General features: G+C 43.2%; 1 protein-coding gene across 1 annotated transcript; it reads right to left on the reverse strand.

Moving 5' to 3' along the window:
* Positions 1-2,710: 2,710 nt before the first annotated feature.
* On the reverse strand, positions 2,711-13,636 carry nfx1 (nuclear transcription factor, X-box binding 1). Its single transcript, XM_041066145.1, has 23 exons — positions 13,383-13,636; positions 11,640-12,578; positions 11,298-11,459; positions 10,922-10,999; positions 10,620-10,725; positions 10,297-10,368; positions 10,041-10,180; positions 9,770-9,869; positions 9,442-9,659; positions 8,922-9,019; positions 8,249-8,279; positions 8,064-8,146; positions 7,260-7,368; positions 6,919-7,038; positions 6,756-6,835; positions 6,426-6,656; positions 5,779-5,852; positions 5,599-5,700; positions 5,158-5,295; positions 4,982-5,048; positions 3,364-3,509; positions 3,170-3,274; positions 2,711-2,952 (listed from the first exon to the last, which is right to left on the reverse strand). The coding sequence occupies exons 1-23, from the start codon at positions 13,399-13,401 to the stop codon at positions 2,877-2,879; spliced, it is 3,294 nt and encodes a 1,097-aa protein (XP_040922079.1). The 5' UTR covers positions 13,402-13,636; the 3' UTR covers positions 2,711-2,876.
* Between the last annotated feature and the right edge of the window lie 782 nt (positions 13,637-14,418).

Raw genomic sequence — 14,418 nt, forward strand, 5'->3', positions numbered from 1 at the left:
CCCTGAATCAAAGCGGGGGGAGAGGGGAGGGAGGCAGAGGAAGGGAGAGGAAGGGTTGGGGGGGAGGAGGAGGAGGAGGGGGTGACGAGGAATGAATTAAAGGCATGCGTAAAGAAGAAGCAAGAGGATGGTCCGCACTCTCGGCCGGGCTTCACCGTGCATCCCCTCCTGTTACTCCTCAAGTGTCTGTTTCCCACACCAGTCAAGGTTAACAAGCCGCGCTGGTGTCTGCGTCGGCTGGAAAAAACGGGGAGGGGTGGGAGGTGGAGGTGGCGGGGTGAGGTGCTGCAACTATACAGTGTGCTGTGTGATGATGCAGACAGGCTGAGAGGGAGCTACTGTAGCCCACAGTCCCCTTAAATATTCCCAACCACATCCCCACTCCCTGCTCAGTATTCTCTAATACATTGTGCACCATGCCACTGTGCTGCCCCTCGGAATAAACCTAAATACAACACGAGGTGGAAATGAAATTTTTTTTTTTAAATACACAATAAATTACAGCTGGGTGAGATTAGAAAAAAAAACTCCAGCGCGCTCTAATCCGGCTGGCAACGCGCCGACAGCATAAAGAAGAAATATATAAAGAATAGTTTTAATGGTGGATGCGGATACTGAGCAGCGCAGACTCAGCGAGGCAAAGTGGTGTGGAATAAAACAAATGTGCTAATGTATCACAAGGTAGCATAAGCATCCATACCTTTCTCTCCATCACTATGCGCTTTTTTAGGCTACTCAACAACAGCAACTGTAGGATGTCTCTCTCTGGAGCTGTCCGGTCCGGCGCGGCGCGGAGCTTCCCTTCACTCCTCAACTTCCTCACGGCTTTCAGACAGCAGCGTCTCCCTATCACTTCCCCATTACTGGACAGCTAGGCGACTTATTAGCGCTGGCCTGTGGGACGCCGAGCCGGGGATGGAGCCAGAGCCAGGATTGGTGAAGCCTTGTTCGGAAGGGTGCAGGAGCGCAGGCGCGGTCTCTGCTGGAGAGTCGATATAATGAAAAATGACCAGAGGCAGGGAGTGTCATCAAATTATCCTCATGAGCGGATTTTTTGGGGGGGCTAGTCTCACATAGAAGGTTTGAAATGTTGACTACAGGCTGTTTTGCGTTTAGTAAAGGTTGTAAATATGCGAGCGCTGCAAGAGCAGATAGTTTTTGATGGTTTTTATGCCACAATGATGCACTGAACGAACCCTGTTTACCAACAGCCCCCTAACCAAAACAAATGTACCACTTTCTAAGAAGGCGTCCTTAACAAGCTGTTTTTAAGTTGTAACTGTAAATCCTTTAATATTTTACTGATGCTTTGTAGAGAAGTTAGAAGCTGTTTATAAGGTCTACTTTTAGTTGCCAGGCTGTAAAAAAAATCCATTTACTGGTTGGACAATATGATCTCTAAAAAAGGGCTGCAGAGGATATGGATCAAAATCCAGTTAATAACAACTTACTAAGCATTTATCAACATTTATGATCCATATTAGTGTGTATAGATATTTTTGGATCACTTGGGCCCATGTTACAGTTTTCTTATAGATTAATATTTTTTCCTAGGGCTGCAACTTATGGCTGTTTTAGAAAAGGGTAAAAAGGCCTGTTAAAATTTCCCAAAGCCCAAATTATGTATTTTGCTATTCTGCATTTTTTTCCCCTCCTGTCTTGTAAACTTGTGACTTGAGTCCCTGTAAATATACTCGACCAATAAAATTGATTCTTACTCCGGTATTATTACCAAATTTTAAGAATAAACTTTTTACTTTCCAACGTGCAACAAGATATATCTCAACTCCACAACAACCAAAAAAAAAATGAGAACAAATTACTTTAGACTGCAAAGAGTGACAGATTTTAGGGAATGTAAACATGTCACTTCTGAGTGAACTAAAAACCATCCAGTTCAATTTCACAATCTTCTTGAATGATGCATAAAGACTGCATGAGGGTGAGGCACCAGCTGCTTTTATATCACCTCTTTTAAAATATTTTGGCACGCAGAAGACTAATGATTTAATAAAAACAAAAAAATATAAGAGGAAAAACTGAGTTGCATGTGAGCAAAAGAGGCTGTTTTTAATGCTGTGCAGCTTGGTGACTTCAATCCGTGCTGGCACATAAACCTGACTGAAATGGTCCATCAGCTGTCAGAGACGTCAAGCTGACAAACATCCTCCCTGTTTCAGTGTCCTTGAGCAAGACATAAACCCCTGTCAGGTCCAAAGGGGCTGAGCCTGACCTCAGGTTTGACTAAGAAAGGAGTTTTCAGAAAATGCAGCACCACATCTGGGTCATAGTTGTGTTTCAAACAAAGCTTTCTTTCCGCAGTGCAGCCCACTCCCACCTACCCACAAACTCAATCAGCAAAGGTTTAGAACTGAAGCCTTGGCTCAATACCAGCACGAAAAACAAAAGACACCCCATGGCTGAAAAACTGCCTGGCACACAGTTGAAGAATCAGCTACTGTTGAGGGTATGAGCTATTTTTATGAGGAGTGATCGGATTTTCAGGCTGATGCATTAAACTGATATCAACAATTGTGGGAAGAATTTGCTTTTATTAATTTGGCTTCAATGAGGGGAGTGGCTGCAGACAAGGGAGGCAAAGAAAACACCCAGGAGCTTTTCAGAATGTTCTGTCTTCAGAATCGGAGCAAGTTTACAATCGATTTTGAAACGTCACTCAGCATTCACTCACCCAAAAAGAAAAGGTTAGTTACTCTCAAATCATTTTATTTGATCAGGAAGCCAGATGAATTCTTATTGATCTTTGATGAACACAAATGAAAAAGGGCTTTTCAGACTTTTAGGCAGATGTAGAATTTCTGAGCAAGTCCTGAGGCTTCCTCTTGTTTTGTTTTTTTTTGTTTTGTGGCCACACATTAGTCCTGGACATCAAAATAATCTATCACAGGTTCTTCTTTAACCATTTTGGACCAGGTGCTTCCACTGGCAACCCTACAGGAGAGAAAATGAGTCAAAAATTAAATTAAATTAAAATAATTTAAAAACTAGACAAGTAAGTGAATCAAGATGGAAGGACAGACAGCTGCTTTAGTTATTAATTCATCTTTATCCAGAGAAACTTAAAATGACAGTGACAGAGTTCAGTGTGATTCTTGGGGACACTCCTGTGACTGGTCTGGTCACCACGTGGTGTCTGAAGAAGACTCACTTGCTACTGTGCTGTTTGATATGAGCGATGGGAGGAGGGGCTCTCACAATCATCTCCCTCTCTATCAGTGATGTCAGGGTTGAGTTTGGACAGGCCGACTTCCCCCTGGACATTATCAAGACACACAGGCACATCCTCAGACACGTTATTTCTTCATCAGCACAGCTATTCCTGTATTTGGCATAAGGTCTTACTTGTGGGCTGTGATGACCACGCTGCGTTTGGGCTCGTTGTCGTAGCTCACGCTCTCCACGCCGTTGACCTCGGCCAGCTCGTGGATGATCTTCCGGTGTTCTCTGTTCATGGGCTGGAAACAGTGGCTCCTCTTTGGCTGTTTTCCCTGCAGACATCAGTAATGCACATCCATTAGGGATTTATACTGAGAAGCGTTTCCAAGCCTCAGCGACCTGCTTCGTGTTCATTTTGTAGAACTGGGAAACATCAGCTGAGGGTTTCACAAGATTATTGTCATGTTCACATAGAAATGGTTTTCACAGTTTGGTGTGGGAGAACCTGATGGGCCTGCACAGCTCAGCCCCATCCAGCACCTTTGGGATGAAGAGGAACGCAGCAGACTGCGTGCTGGGCCTTATCGCCCAACATCAGCGTCCAACCTCACTAGTGCTCTTGTGACTGAATGGGAACAAATCCCTGCAGCCATCTTCCAAGATCTTGCGTAAAGCCTTTCCACAAGAGTGGACGCTTGTGGAGTGTTTTGAATGTCCACATACTTTTGGGTATGTAGTGTATGTGTGGCCTATTTTCTGTAGGCAGGGTCACTGAGCGTGTTTAACCTGTGTTTTATAGTGCTATACTCACAAAGGAAAAAGTTGGAAAACAACAGCTGGCATAATAATGGTCCACCTTCTTTGCCAGAAGCTAGTTATTTCTATAGTGAAGATTTAATAACCGTGTTTTTGGGAATGTACAACCCCACACAAAAAGACCAGGGGTAGAAAATGAAAGTCGGTAAAGGTAGTTTGGAGCACATGTAAGGCATGAGAAAGTTAGAAGAAACCTTTCATATTCAGACTCTAAGGCAGTAAAGCTTTGCACTTGTGATTCATTGTTCCAAAAACAGATTCAGGTGGTGATAAACAATATTTTACACTTGGCAAAAAAAGAAAACCCCAAAGCAACAGTGACCTTGGCAACCTCACTACTGATTGCCTCAATGCATCGAACAAAGAACACAAAGACTATTTTTCTAGCTGCCCCATGAGGTACCTACTAATTTAGCCTGGCTCAGAAACAGTGACGAGAGAGGCTTCGCCATACTGTCGGAAATCTACAAGCAACCACAGATGGTTCCATGTCGGAGGTCCACTGGAGAATTGACCGAGCTTAAAAATAGCTGAATACACAACAACTGGGTCAGAAAATAATACGACGATGATGTAAAGCTGTGGGTTTAGATTGATGCACTAATGTCGCACCTAAAAGTGGGTCTCATTAAGTGGCCCTTCCCACAATCTGACACGGCTTCTAATGAGCCCAGACGAGTGACTATAACAGGGGCAAAAAGTAAACGAATGGTAAGAAAGAGATCATAAATTTACTTTGAACTGAAGACAGATGTCATGAGCTGCATCTCTCTTTTTATGCAGAAGCTGAGGCAATTTATTATTTTAAAAAAAGATATAATGGTTGTATATAATCAGTCATGGGTGGTGTTTGGGTTTTAGCTTTTAAGTATCAGTTTTCCTCACTGTTTCCCAAGAGCAACACAGCCACCGGAGGGAGCATCACATCGTCGTGATGCTCCAGGTCGTCCAACCTGTTAGGGCACCAGGATTCACTGCATCATCTCACCTTATTCACAAGGTCAACCAGATTCCTGATCTCCTCTTCTACCTCTGTGACAAACTTCAGATCTTTTCTGAAAGAAAAAAAAAAAAGTTTAGCTTTTAGTCAGGTGGTTCATCTGCACTTGTTCGCTGAGGGGACAAACTGCACGGAAAATAAAAATGGAAGTGTCAAAGGCAGACCTGGCGTCCTCTTTGAGGCTGTCGCTGTAGATAGAGGTGGAGCGAACGTTGAAGGGGTCGGAAGACAAGTCTATCTGTAACGCCTCAGCCAAGCGCCTGTTTCTCTCCAAAGTAGCACACTCTTGGTCACATTCAAGCCTGAGAAACATTTCAACGAACACGTACACTCAGGGCTTTCCAGTGAAATATTCCGATGGGTGTTTTTCACACATCCATTAAATGCAAACCTCTGATCAATTGTTTTAAATATTAATGCAGAAACAAAAGGTCTTTGGTCATGGTGAACAGGAAATCCATTTCTATGGGTAGCCTCTAATGAGACGTTGCTTGGATTGTTCTGTGCATGAACTTTCAAACACTCGAGAAGAGAAATCTTTCACCTTCTGATTTCAACTGTTCTGGCTTTAACTCTCAAGAATAATTTTTCCTCCATTTCTCTACCTGGTTTGTTTCAGCTCCTTCTTAGTGAGGAGAGGGCCGATGTCCATGGAGTCGCCGAGCTGCATGTCAGACAGTTTACTGGCCATGGCGATGGCTGCATACCTGCAGTACAGAAAGTTACATTTCAGCCACTTCAAGTTCATAATTCAAACAGCTGCACACAGAAACGCTCTAACTGACCTCTGATATGAACTGGCTGCTTCTGAGCAGATGGCCGTTTCCTTTCTTCGACCACAATCGCACTGTAGAGCTACCTGCGAACAGTATGAAGAATCAGTCTCCGTTATAAGTTTAAAAAATATGAGGGATCTGACTTCAGTCTGGTGCAAACGGTTTTTGTAAGCAGACAAACATGTTGATTTTTGAAAGTTTGGCACACACGGCTCATGCGAGGACTTCCTGCAGCTGTGAAAGGTCTCATTGTTTGTTGAGCTATTGAGTTTGGAGGACTGCCACCGACATGTTTTCATTTCATCCAAGTTAACTATTTGTGACAGTTACACACTGTTACAGCAGTTGTCATCAACCGCCAGTCGCCTCCATGTAGCTGAAAAGGAACAAAGCGAACACACAGCTGGACGGCTGCATATAACCCTCAATCATTCAGGAAATGTGACACATTCATAAAACTGAATTTATGCACTAAAAAACATTTTCATCAGGGTAATAAAGTTATTATAGTGAGGAGACATGTTTGATGGTGGGAACATATGCCTGAACTCCCCGTGAATCCAGGCCTTGATGCAACAAAGACCATCTGCATAAACTTTGTAACCCATTTTTCAACCACTGGAAGTCCAGCTGTTCTCAGTGGTGGTGTTTTGTACCTTGGCGGTGCAGGTGGTGCGTGGGCAGCTGCTGCCTTTATGACAGGGGACAGAGCATGGGTGGCCGCAGTCGGGACGAGGCAGCACGCAGGGCTGCTGGCAGCCGCCTTCTGCCAAGCAGTCGCCCCGGTGGCAAATCCGTCTGCAGCGGTGCATTTCACATGACAGTGGTTTATTACATGTCAGGCCGCAGGAAATGTCTTGCAGATGACATGGGATGTTGCTGCGTTGCTGTGGGTTGAAGAAAAGAGAGCCACTTTACTCACAGGAATAATAATAAAAAAAAAACAGAAAACAAGTAATGTAAATTGTCAGCTCAGGGGTAGTTACCTCGTGCTTCCCCATGCACCACTTCTGAGTGAGGTATGTGCAGGGTGGACACTTCTCTTCACTGTGGCAGTTGTGAAACACTAAATGAGAAGCAAACGTTAGGAGAACACATACTTATTTTAAGCTCATAACCACCATGTGAACAGCTACTGTTCTATCTTACCTGGGTGGTCACACTCGTGTCTTCTGGTACACAAGTTTTTGCACTCCGGTGGCTTGGTGCCACAGGGGATGGGCGGGTACAGCACCGTGAGCCCACAGTGACACGTCAGCTCATCAAAACCTACAAACAGCAGGAATCGTGACACACTGGTTATGAGCTGTGTGGCTTCATCATGACACATTAATGCCAAACATAATACCACAGAGGGGGGAAAGAAACGAACAAAAGATGATGTAAAAACCTCAGATTAGTTCTTTCTGAATGACAGAATAACTATGTGGTACTTCTGAGACTTGGCTCATGAACACTGTTGGAAAGGAGAAAATGACTGCGGGACTCACTGGACTGCCAGCAGGGTTCACAGTTTCCACGGTGACAAGGCTCCTGGCAGCGGTGAAGGCCACAGTTGAGCTTGTAGCCACAGATCAGGGGGCATTTGTGCTCCACAGTCTGAATGGGAGACAAGAAACCAGTATGACAACCTCATATGGTCTAGTGATGTCCTACTAACCTCGCGATTTGCAGAACTTTCAACACTCTTATTAGATGTTATTAGACATTCCCAAAGAAATAAAAGATCAAACAGGCTACAGCCTGTCTTATATAAAATTAAACAAAGTCAACCAATAGTAACAGTGACAAAATATAACACAATTTCAATAACAGAGTAGATTCAGTGCCATGTAAGAAACCAGGTTACTGCAGAACACTGAGAATAACCAACCAGGCTCTCTATGCAGAGGAAAGGTGCAGTTATTTTTGAAATTCCTGCTTTACGAACAGAGAAGACAGAAAAAAGCAGCTGCATTCCTGAGTGCTCTAAAAGAGAAAATCCTACTACCAGAAAACATCACATAAAACTTCCACCTGAACTCTCATACCTTTATCAAAAGTGAAAAGATCTAGTTTTATTCAAGACACGTTCACCAGACCTCGGTGCTTTTGGTAGAAACAATACACAGACAGGAGCGGTTTTATTTGTCACATTTTTAGTAGTAAAGAAAAACGAGGAGGTAAACACCAGCGGGGTCTTGGCTTTCATCATTTTCATCCTCAGTTTATTCAGTAGTCCATGAGGTGTGCTTAATTTTGAACGGCGTAAACTATACAAACACAACACTGACACAGTTTCAGTGAATGCTCACCACACAGCACAGCTCGCCGCACTTGTGTCGGCCACAGGAGCGTTTCTTGTTGCAGCGCTTCTCGCAGGTGAAGACGAGCTCATCTGGAGCAGAAAGAGAAATGAAACATCAGTGAACGTGTCAGGTGGGCCGGGGCGATCTTTCAGTGGTTTAATTTCAACTGAATGTGTTTCTGAAAGTTTCACCTTCTTTCTGGATTGTTGCACACGGGACCTCCTGAAAAACAAAAATGTCTTTTTTTTAACTTCAAGTATTTCAGTCATTATATAATGGTTTGCATGGTTGCATGGGTTTTTAAGGTTTTATAAGCGATTTATAAGTCCATTCTTCCCATTTCTCATTAAATGTTGATTGCTGAATTCTCCGAGCAAGTGAATGTCTTTCCATATCATTTCTGGTATCTTGTGTTTCAGAGTAGTGGGTCCTTCTTATACCATTTCCTCGTGACAGCCCTATTGGTCGCCACTAATAGACTTTTAACAAGATATCGATCCTCAATTTGCATCAGATTGCCAAAACACAGCACCACATGTCTTGGATAACTGACAACCAAATCAACTCTATCCACAAATCATCCGAATACATTCTCATTTTTAAACGTTTCCAGAATGCATGACTGTGATCTGTGTTTTTCTCACCACACAGCCTCCAGGATGACAGCTGTGCAGATGAATATCTACTTTTAGTCTTCGGCGTAATGAAAAATCTGACCATATTTTTCCAACAAAATTCCTTCCACTGCCTGGAGCTGGTGGTTGTTTGTAGTAAGAAGATGTCTTTCAACTCTTTGGTGTCACACATGAAAACAAAATAAATGACAGTGACAGTAACGGACGTGCTGCTGGTGTTTCTGCCCACCTTTGTCTTGGAGCCACATCTGCATCGGATAGTAGAGGTCAGCGAGCAGGGCCCACAGCTGCCCTCGTGGCACAGATTCTCACACAGATGGATGGTGTCTAAAATAACACAAGTTCATTAACTCCTCACAAGCTGTAAGAGCACTGCCTGAAAGCTGAAGATAACGCACATCCGGTCTGCGCACACACACACACACACTTAAGACCTTTCCTTTCATGCAGATGCAGAGAAGCTTGCAAGCTAAAAACCTCAAATTTAACAAGTTATGTAGGAAAAGCATGAAGTTTTTAAATTTGAACAGATAACATCTGACATATGATCTGTCACATGTTTTTATATCCTGGTTTCAGATCCTTTATGAGGCTAGCATGAGTTCCCAAGCCTAACCACTTACACACCGTTATAGGAAATTATCTGAGCTTTAGCAGTGTCTGGGACTCAGTGTGTCCATGAAACAGGAGCCATTTTTTGAACAGCAAAACTTTTTCAAGTTGAGACAGACTTTGTCCCTTTGACTTACCACTGGAGCCACAGGCCAAGGGTTTGTTGCACGTCTTTCCACAGGAAGGGATGGGATCAGAGCAGCTTTGTCGCTCAGAGTAACCCAGTTCCAGGAGTTTGGCCAGTGGTGTCTGACTGCAGGGACAAGTCTTCACCAGGGTAGGGGAGCGTGGGCACGGCTGGCATGGACCGCGGTGGCACTCCTGCTGACACTGGTGGGCTTTGCAGTCCAACATCCTGCAAAGAGAAAGAGCAACAAAACACATGAAGTCAGGCTATGAATTGAACTGTCAAAGTGAAGTATGAATGGATGATGGACATCATTAGTGCTGTGCCGTCATACTTACTTTGCACACGTTTTTTGACAGGAGAAATGTCCCACGCCATCAAATCCTTCTTTATCTGTTCCACACAGGACTTCACGAGTTGTAACTCCACAGTAGCAAACTACAGAAAATAAGATCAGAAAAAAGTTTTTTTATCAGATTTATTATTCAGAGCCTGAATTTCAGTTATTTATTCTTATAACGTAAAGCTGCCAATGCAGAAAGGCCACCGACGGCTTCATTTTATCAGCCACAATGTTCTACAAGGCGGTTCTGTCAATGTGAGACTTACCCTGCTGAACCTGCAGCTGGCAGGGCTGACATGCCCCGCTGTGGCACACCTGTGTGCAGGTATGTTCAGCACAGTTGAGTAAAGCACCACACACTTTGTCACACTGGAGCATTGTCGCCTGACCACAGCGCATCGGCTGACTAGAAAGACAAGTTTTATTTTTTATTTTTATTTGAGGAACCAAATTCTACGGCTACCATGAAAAAACAGTTCAAAGATGTAAAATTTATAGAAAAAAAAAAACATGCATAAGTACCTGGTCCTCCCACATATGCAGGATTTTGTTACAAAGGCAGGACATTGTGGACAAGGTCCAGGGTGACATAAGCTGAAGAAGAACAAAGAAAGTATTGATTAAAACAAATATTCCTCTCTTGTAAAGCCGTGTTTTTGGTTAATGATGTTTAAAGTTACTGTGAAAAGAAAAAAACTACAAAACTATCTACTCTGGCAACATGTGTGTTTTTTTTAATCACTGTCTTGTTATTCGGACTTTGACCTCTGGAAAAAAAAAAAAACATGTCCTTATCTAAAAGTTCCAACATAACTTAAAAACACTTGTGATTTTTTTAGGCTCACATGTTACAGGGGTGGTTGCAACCCACTCCACTTCTTTTCTTTCCACACAAGTCACCGCAGCTGTGGGGGATCTCACTGCGCTGCCACTCCGGGTTTGTCACTTTACCTGCCAATCAAATGTGGAATAAATTCAATGAAGTCCTTGTTTCACCCATTTTCTGTGACAGACTTGAATGGTTACAGGAAGAAAGACTTATTTAAACATATAGTACACGATTACAATTTGATTAAATGATCTAACTGGACAAAGAGCTTACTATTTTTAAGTTGTATTTAATTACGCAAATGAAACTACCACTCACCACAGAAGCAGGTGTAGGAAGTTGGGTGTTTCAGTGCAACATTCTGACAGGCTGGACAACGCCAGCCTTCAGCTGAATCTGAAAAAACATTTTAAACATAATTCAATTTTTCGTGTAAGGTAATGCTACACAATACAGTGCTGAAGCCGCAGAAATGCCAATGCAATGCTTTGTTAACTGGGCCACAATAACCACCTTTGTACAGCACGTGTACCCGATATTGTCTACATGGCATTACTATGCATCACGGTGTATTATACAATGATGACCTATTGTTTTGTTGCCCTACAGAGAAGTCAACGCTGACCAGAGTGCAGGTCAGTCCTGCATAAGCTGGTCAGAGAGTAAACATCCAGTTATTGTTTAAAGGTCATACCGTCTGCCTGAGAGGCCGGGGATCGAGCCCATTTCTTGATGCAGTTCAGGTGGAAGACGTGGAAGCAGCTCTGGCAGCTCCACACCGGGGCCATGAGCCGGATGATATCACAGCACACCATGCACTCATACTTCTCTTCAGAAAGCTGTTCAATTAGACACCCTGTGGAGGGAAGAAGACAGAGGCGTATACAGAATGATGTACAAGCAATTAACTCATTTACAATAGTAAAGCTACATGTTTTACTTGATGAAACATGAGCTGGGACAAACTCACAACTGAACAGACATTATGTAACACTGTGAACCAGTGTGACAGCAGTTGTTAGAGTTGTAGTCTAACCTGTCTGTGTCTCCTTGCTCTCTGGTATCTTGTCCCAGGTTCTCTGACCATGTCTGCGATTTTGATGGTGTGCTCGTCTCCCTCCCCTGGCCTGGAGGGGTGTGTGTTGTCCCGAGCCTCCCCCAGGTTTACTGGTTAGATTCTGAGATGATCTGCTGTGGTCCGAGTAATCCTGGCCAGCGGCTCCCCCCTCTGAGCCCACCTCCTCTTGAGATGGTGGTTTGGGCGGTTTGATTGGTCCTTGTCGACGCTTTGCCTCGGAGTGTTTCCTCTGATGATCATCATGTTGAAAGTCTGGACCTGCCCTGCTCCTCTGAGCTTTCTCTCTGATTTCTGAAGGGTGAGTTTCACCTTTGGCATCATTTGATCTCCGATGCTCTACTGAAGAGTTGTTCTCCTTTAAGTGAGTGCCCTTCTTGTTTTGCTCTCCCCTCCTCTGCTCCTGGCTAAAGTTCCTGGGTTTTTTCACCCAGGTGTTGTGGTCTTCATTGGTTTGTTCATAATTTCCACTTACATCTTCTCTTCGCCAGTTTGGCCTATCAGGTCCATCCATGGGATGTGAACCTAAGTGGTGACCACCCACACCTCTGTTGCTTCCAGTGTGTGGGCCATAGTCATTTCCAGGTCTTTGCCACCAGGAGCTGGAGCCACCAACGCTTCCATTGACACTTCTATTCCCTTCTCTCCTCCCTCTACCTCTGCCTCGCCTTTTGGCTCCATCCTCTCCTTGGTAGGGAGGATGCTGATTCTCTGCATAATTTGGATTATTATGGCTAAATGGGGGATTAAAGCCCTGATAAAAGTGTCCATGTTGTTGAGAGTGATCATAACTTGTACTACTCAGGTTTCTGTCATTGTTGTGTCTGGGCCGGCCTCTTCTGGATTTTTGCTGATGTGGCTTTTCATGTGTCGCCCCATCTGGATTGAGGTCAGGTGGGTCTGCAAACAAAAAAAACGCGACAGTGTTAAAAGCCTGAAGCTGTGTGTGCTACAGTTATAACCAAATACAGTTCCTGTAAATATGCAGTAGATAGCTGCAGGGACAGTAAAAACATGGCTAATTTGAGAGTGAGTACAGACATTATTGTGATCAAACCTAAAAAAAATAACAGTTACAAACAGTTACTATAGCCTGGCTGATACAAAGTTTTTGAGGCTGTTGTGTTGACATTTTAATAGTTTAAAAACATCTTTGACAAGATATCTTTAAGTCTTATTTTTACAATTGCAACCAAAAATGTCTAATTATTAACTAAAAAATGTCTGTCCAGTTGTTAAAAACTTCTAAAAACTGGAATCTATCAACCTTCTGGCAATTAATTGCTGCTTTAAGAAAGAAAAGTGTTAAAACAAACACGCACCACCGCGGGCTGGCAGACTGGTAACACGTTTAATGGCTCCTGGCTTTCACAGTTCAGTCACGTTGTCACGTCAGTTACGAACTTCTTAATCACGCCGAGATACTATGCTAACATTAGCATCATTTAGCGGGCTAAACGTGCATCAAAAAAGAATCAGCTGCTAGGTCATGCTAGCTGTTGTTAGCTCAAAGTTCATGGTAGCTAACGTTAGCTGCGCAACGCACCACTTGAACTGAACGTGTACAATGTTAGCAAACGAGTTTAAGTGGGCTGTCAAACCAGCTCAGTTCAGTTTTAATAGTAAAAAATTGTTTTAGCCATTTCAGTTGTCAAAGTGTTCAAATGTTTGTTGGAAAGATTATTTAAAGAGCATGTTAGTTACCTGAGGAGCCCTCCGCCATTCAGTTTGAACTCTGGTTGTTGCTTCTCCCACGCCGCAAGTTTGAAGCCAACAGGCAGTTTTCTGAGAAATGACAAGCGTATCCGGGTACTCGGCGACAATATCCACCCCTTCACCTGTGCCCTGGTTGTTAAAAATTACAGTGAACTCCCTTAAAAGAAGCAACAATTTCCAACAATCTCTTCAGCTCACCTTCTCAATACCAGCTAGCTAAAGGCTAGCACAGGCGGCTCTCGCTGGCGAGAAGCAAAACCGGAACTTCCGGCCATGGTTTTCAAAATACACTTTGTGGCAGGTATATTAACATTAATTCTCAGATACAGTTTGTCTTTTCTAAAACCAAAGGTCCCATATAAATGCACATATAAACAGTCTATCAGAAAGTACATTTCCCCTCCATAACTCTCATCTGACAATATTATTAATTTTAAGATATGGCTTGGTCCATGGTAAAGCCAAACCATAGGCAAGTAATAGGTACAGTACTGAAATTAAATTATTAGTCATTTACAGGGGTCCTCTAAGAGTCCCCTTAATAATCCCTGAAAACAAACAAACAAAAAAATAATTAAAAAATAATAATAATTAAGAACGCCACAACAAGGCCACAAGGTGGCGCTTCATGTTTGACTTTGTACAACAGGAAACACGGAGGCTTTTCTGATACAATGAGATAAACAAATGTATTCTGTGACACTTTAAGTCTCCCCGTTTGGCATTTATAAGTTATACAGAAATATTTAATAAATGGTTTATGACACTATAACAGTTGGCAGCAGATACATTTTAAGTGTTTATTAATGTACTGTGTTCTGTAGTTCTGCTTTTTTACCACAATTTGTATCCCTGTGTGACTCTTTCTGCAATCACACCTGAATTTGGGCAGTTTCTCTCATCCCTCCTGGCAGATCCTCTGAAGCTCTATTAGACTGGATGGGGAGCTTCTGTGAACAGATGTCCTACAGGGTTTGAGTTTTGGCTTCGGCCAGGCCACTCAAGGACAGTCAGAGACTTGTCC

The sequence above is a fragment of the Toxotes jaculatrix genome, chromosome 20 (genome assembly GCF_017976425.1).
Source record: "Toxotes jaculatrix isolate fToxJac2 chromosome 20, fToxJac2.pri, whole genome shotgun sequence".
Classification (NCBI taxonomy): Eukaryota; Metazoa; Chordata; class Actinopteri; family Toxotidae; genus Toxotes; species Toxotes jaculatrix.

Coding starts and splice junctions, on each gene's coding strand:
- nfx1 (XM_041066145.1), bottom strand. Junction 9,660..9,769: donor TGTCAAAAAACGTGTGCAAA/GTAAGTATGACG, acceptor TTCTCTTTGCAG/GATGTTGGACTGCAAAGCCC. Junction 3,275..3,363: donor GTGGTCATCACAGCCCACAA/GTAAGACCTTAT, acceptor GATAATGTCCAG/GGGGAAGTCGGCCTGTCCAA.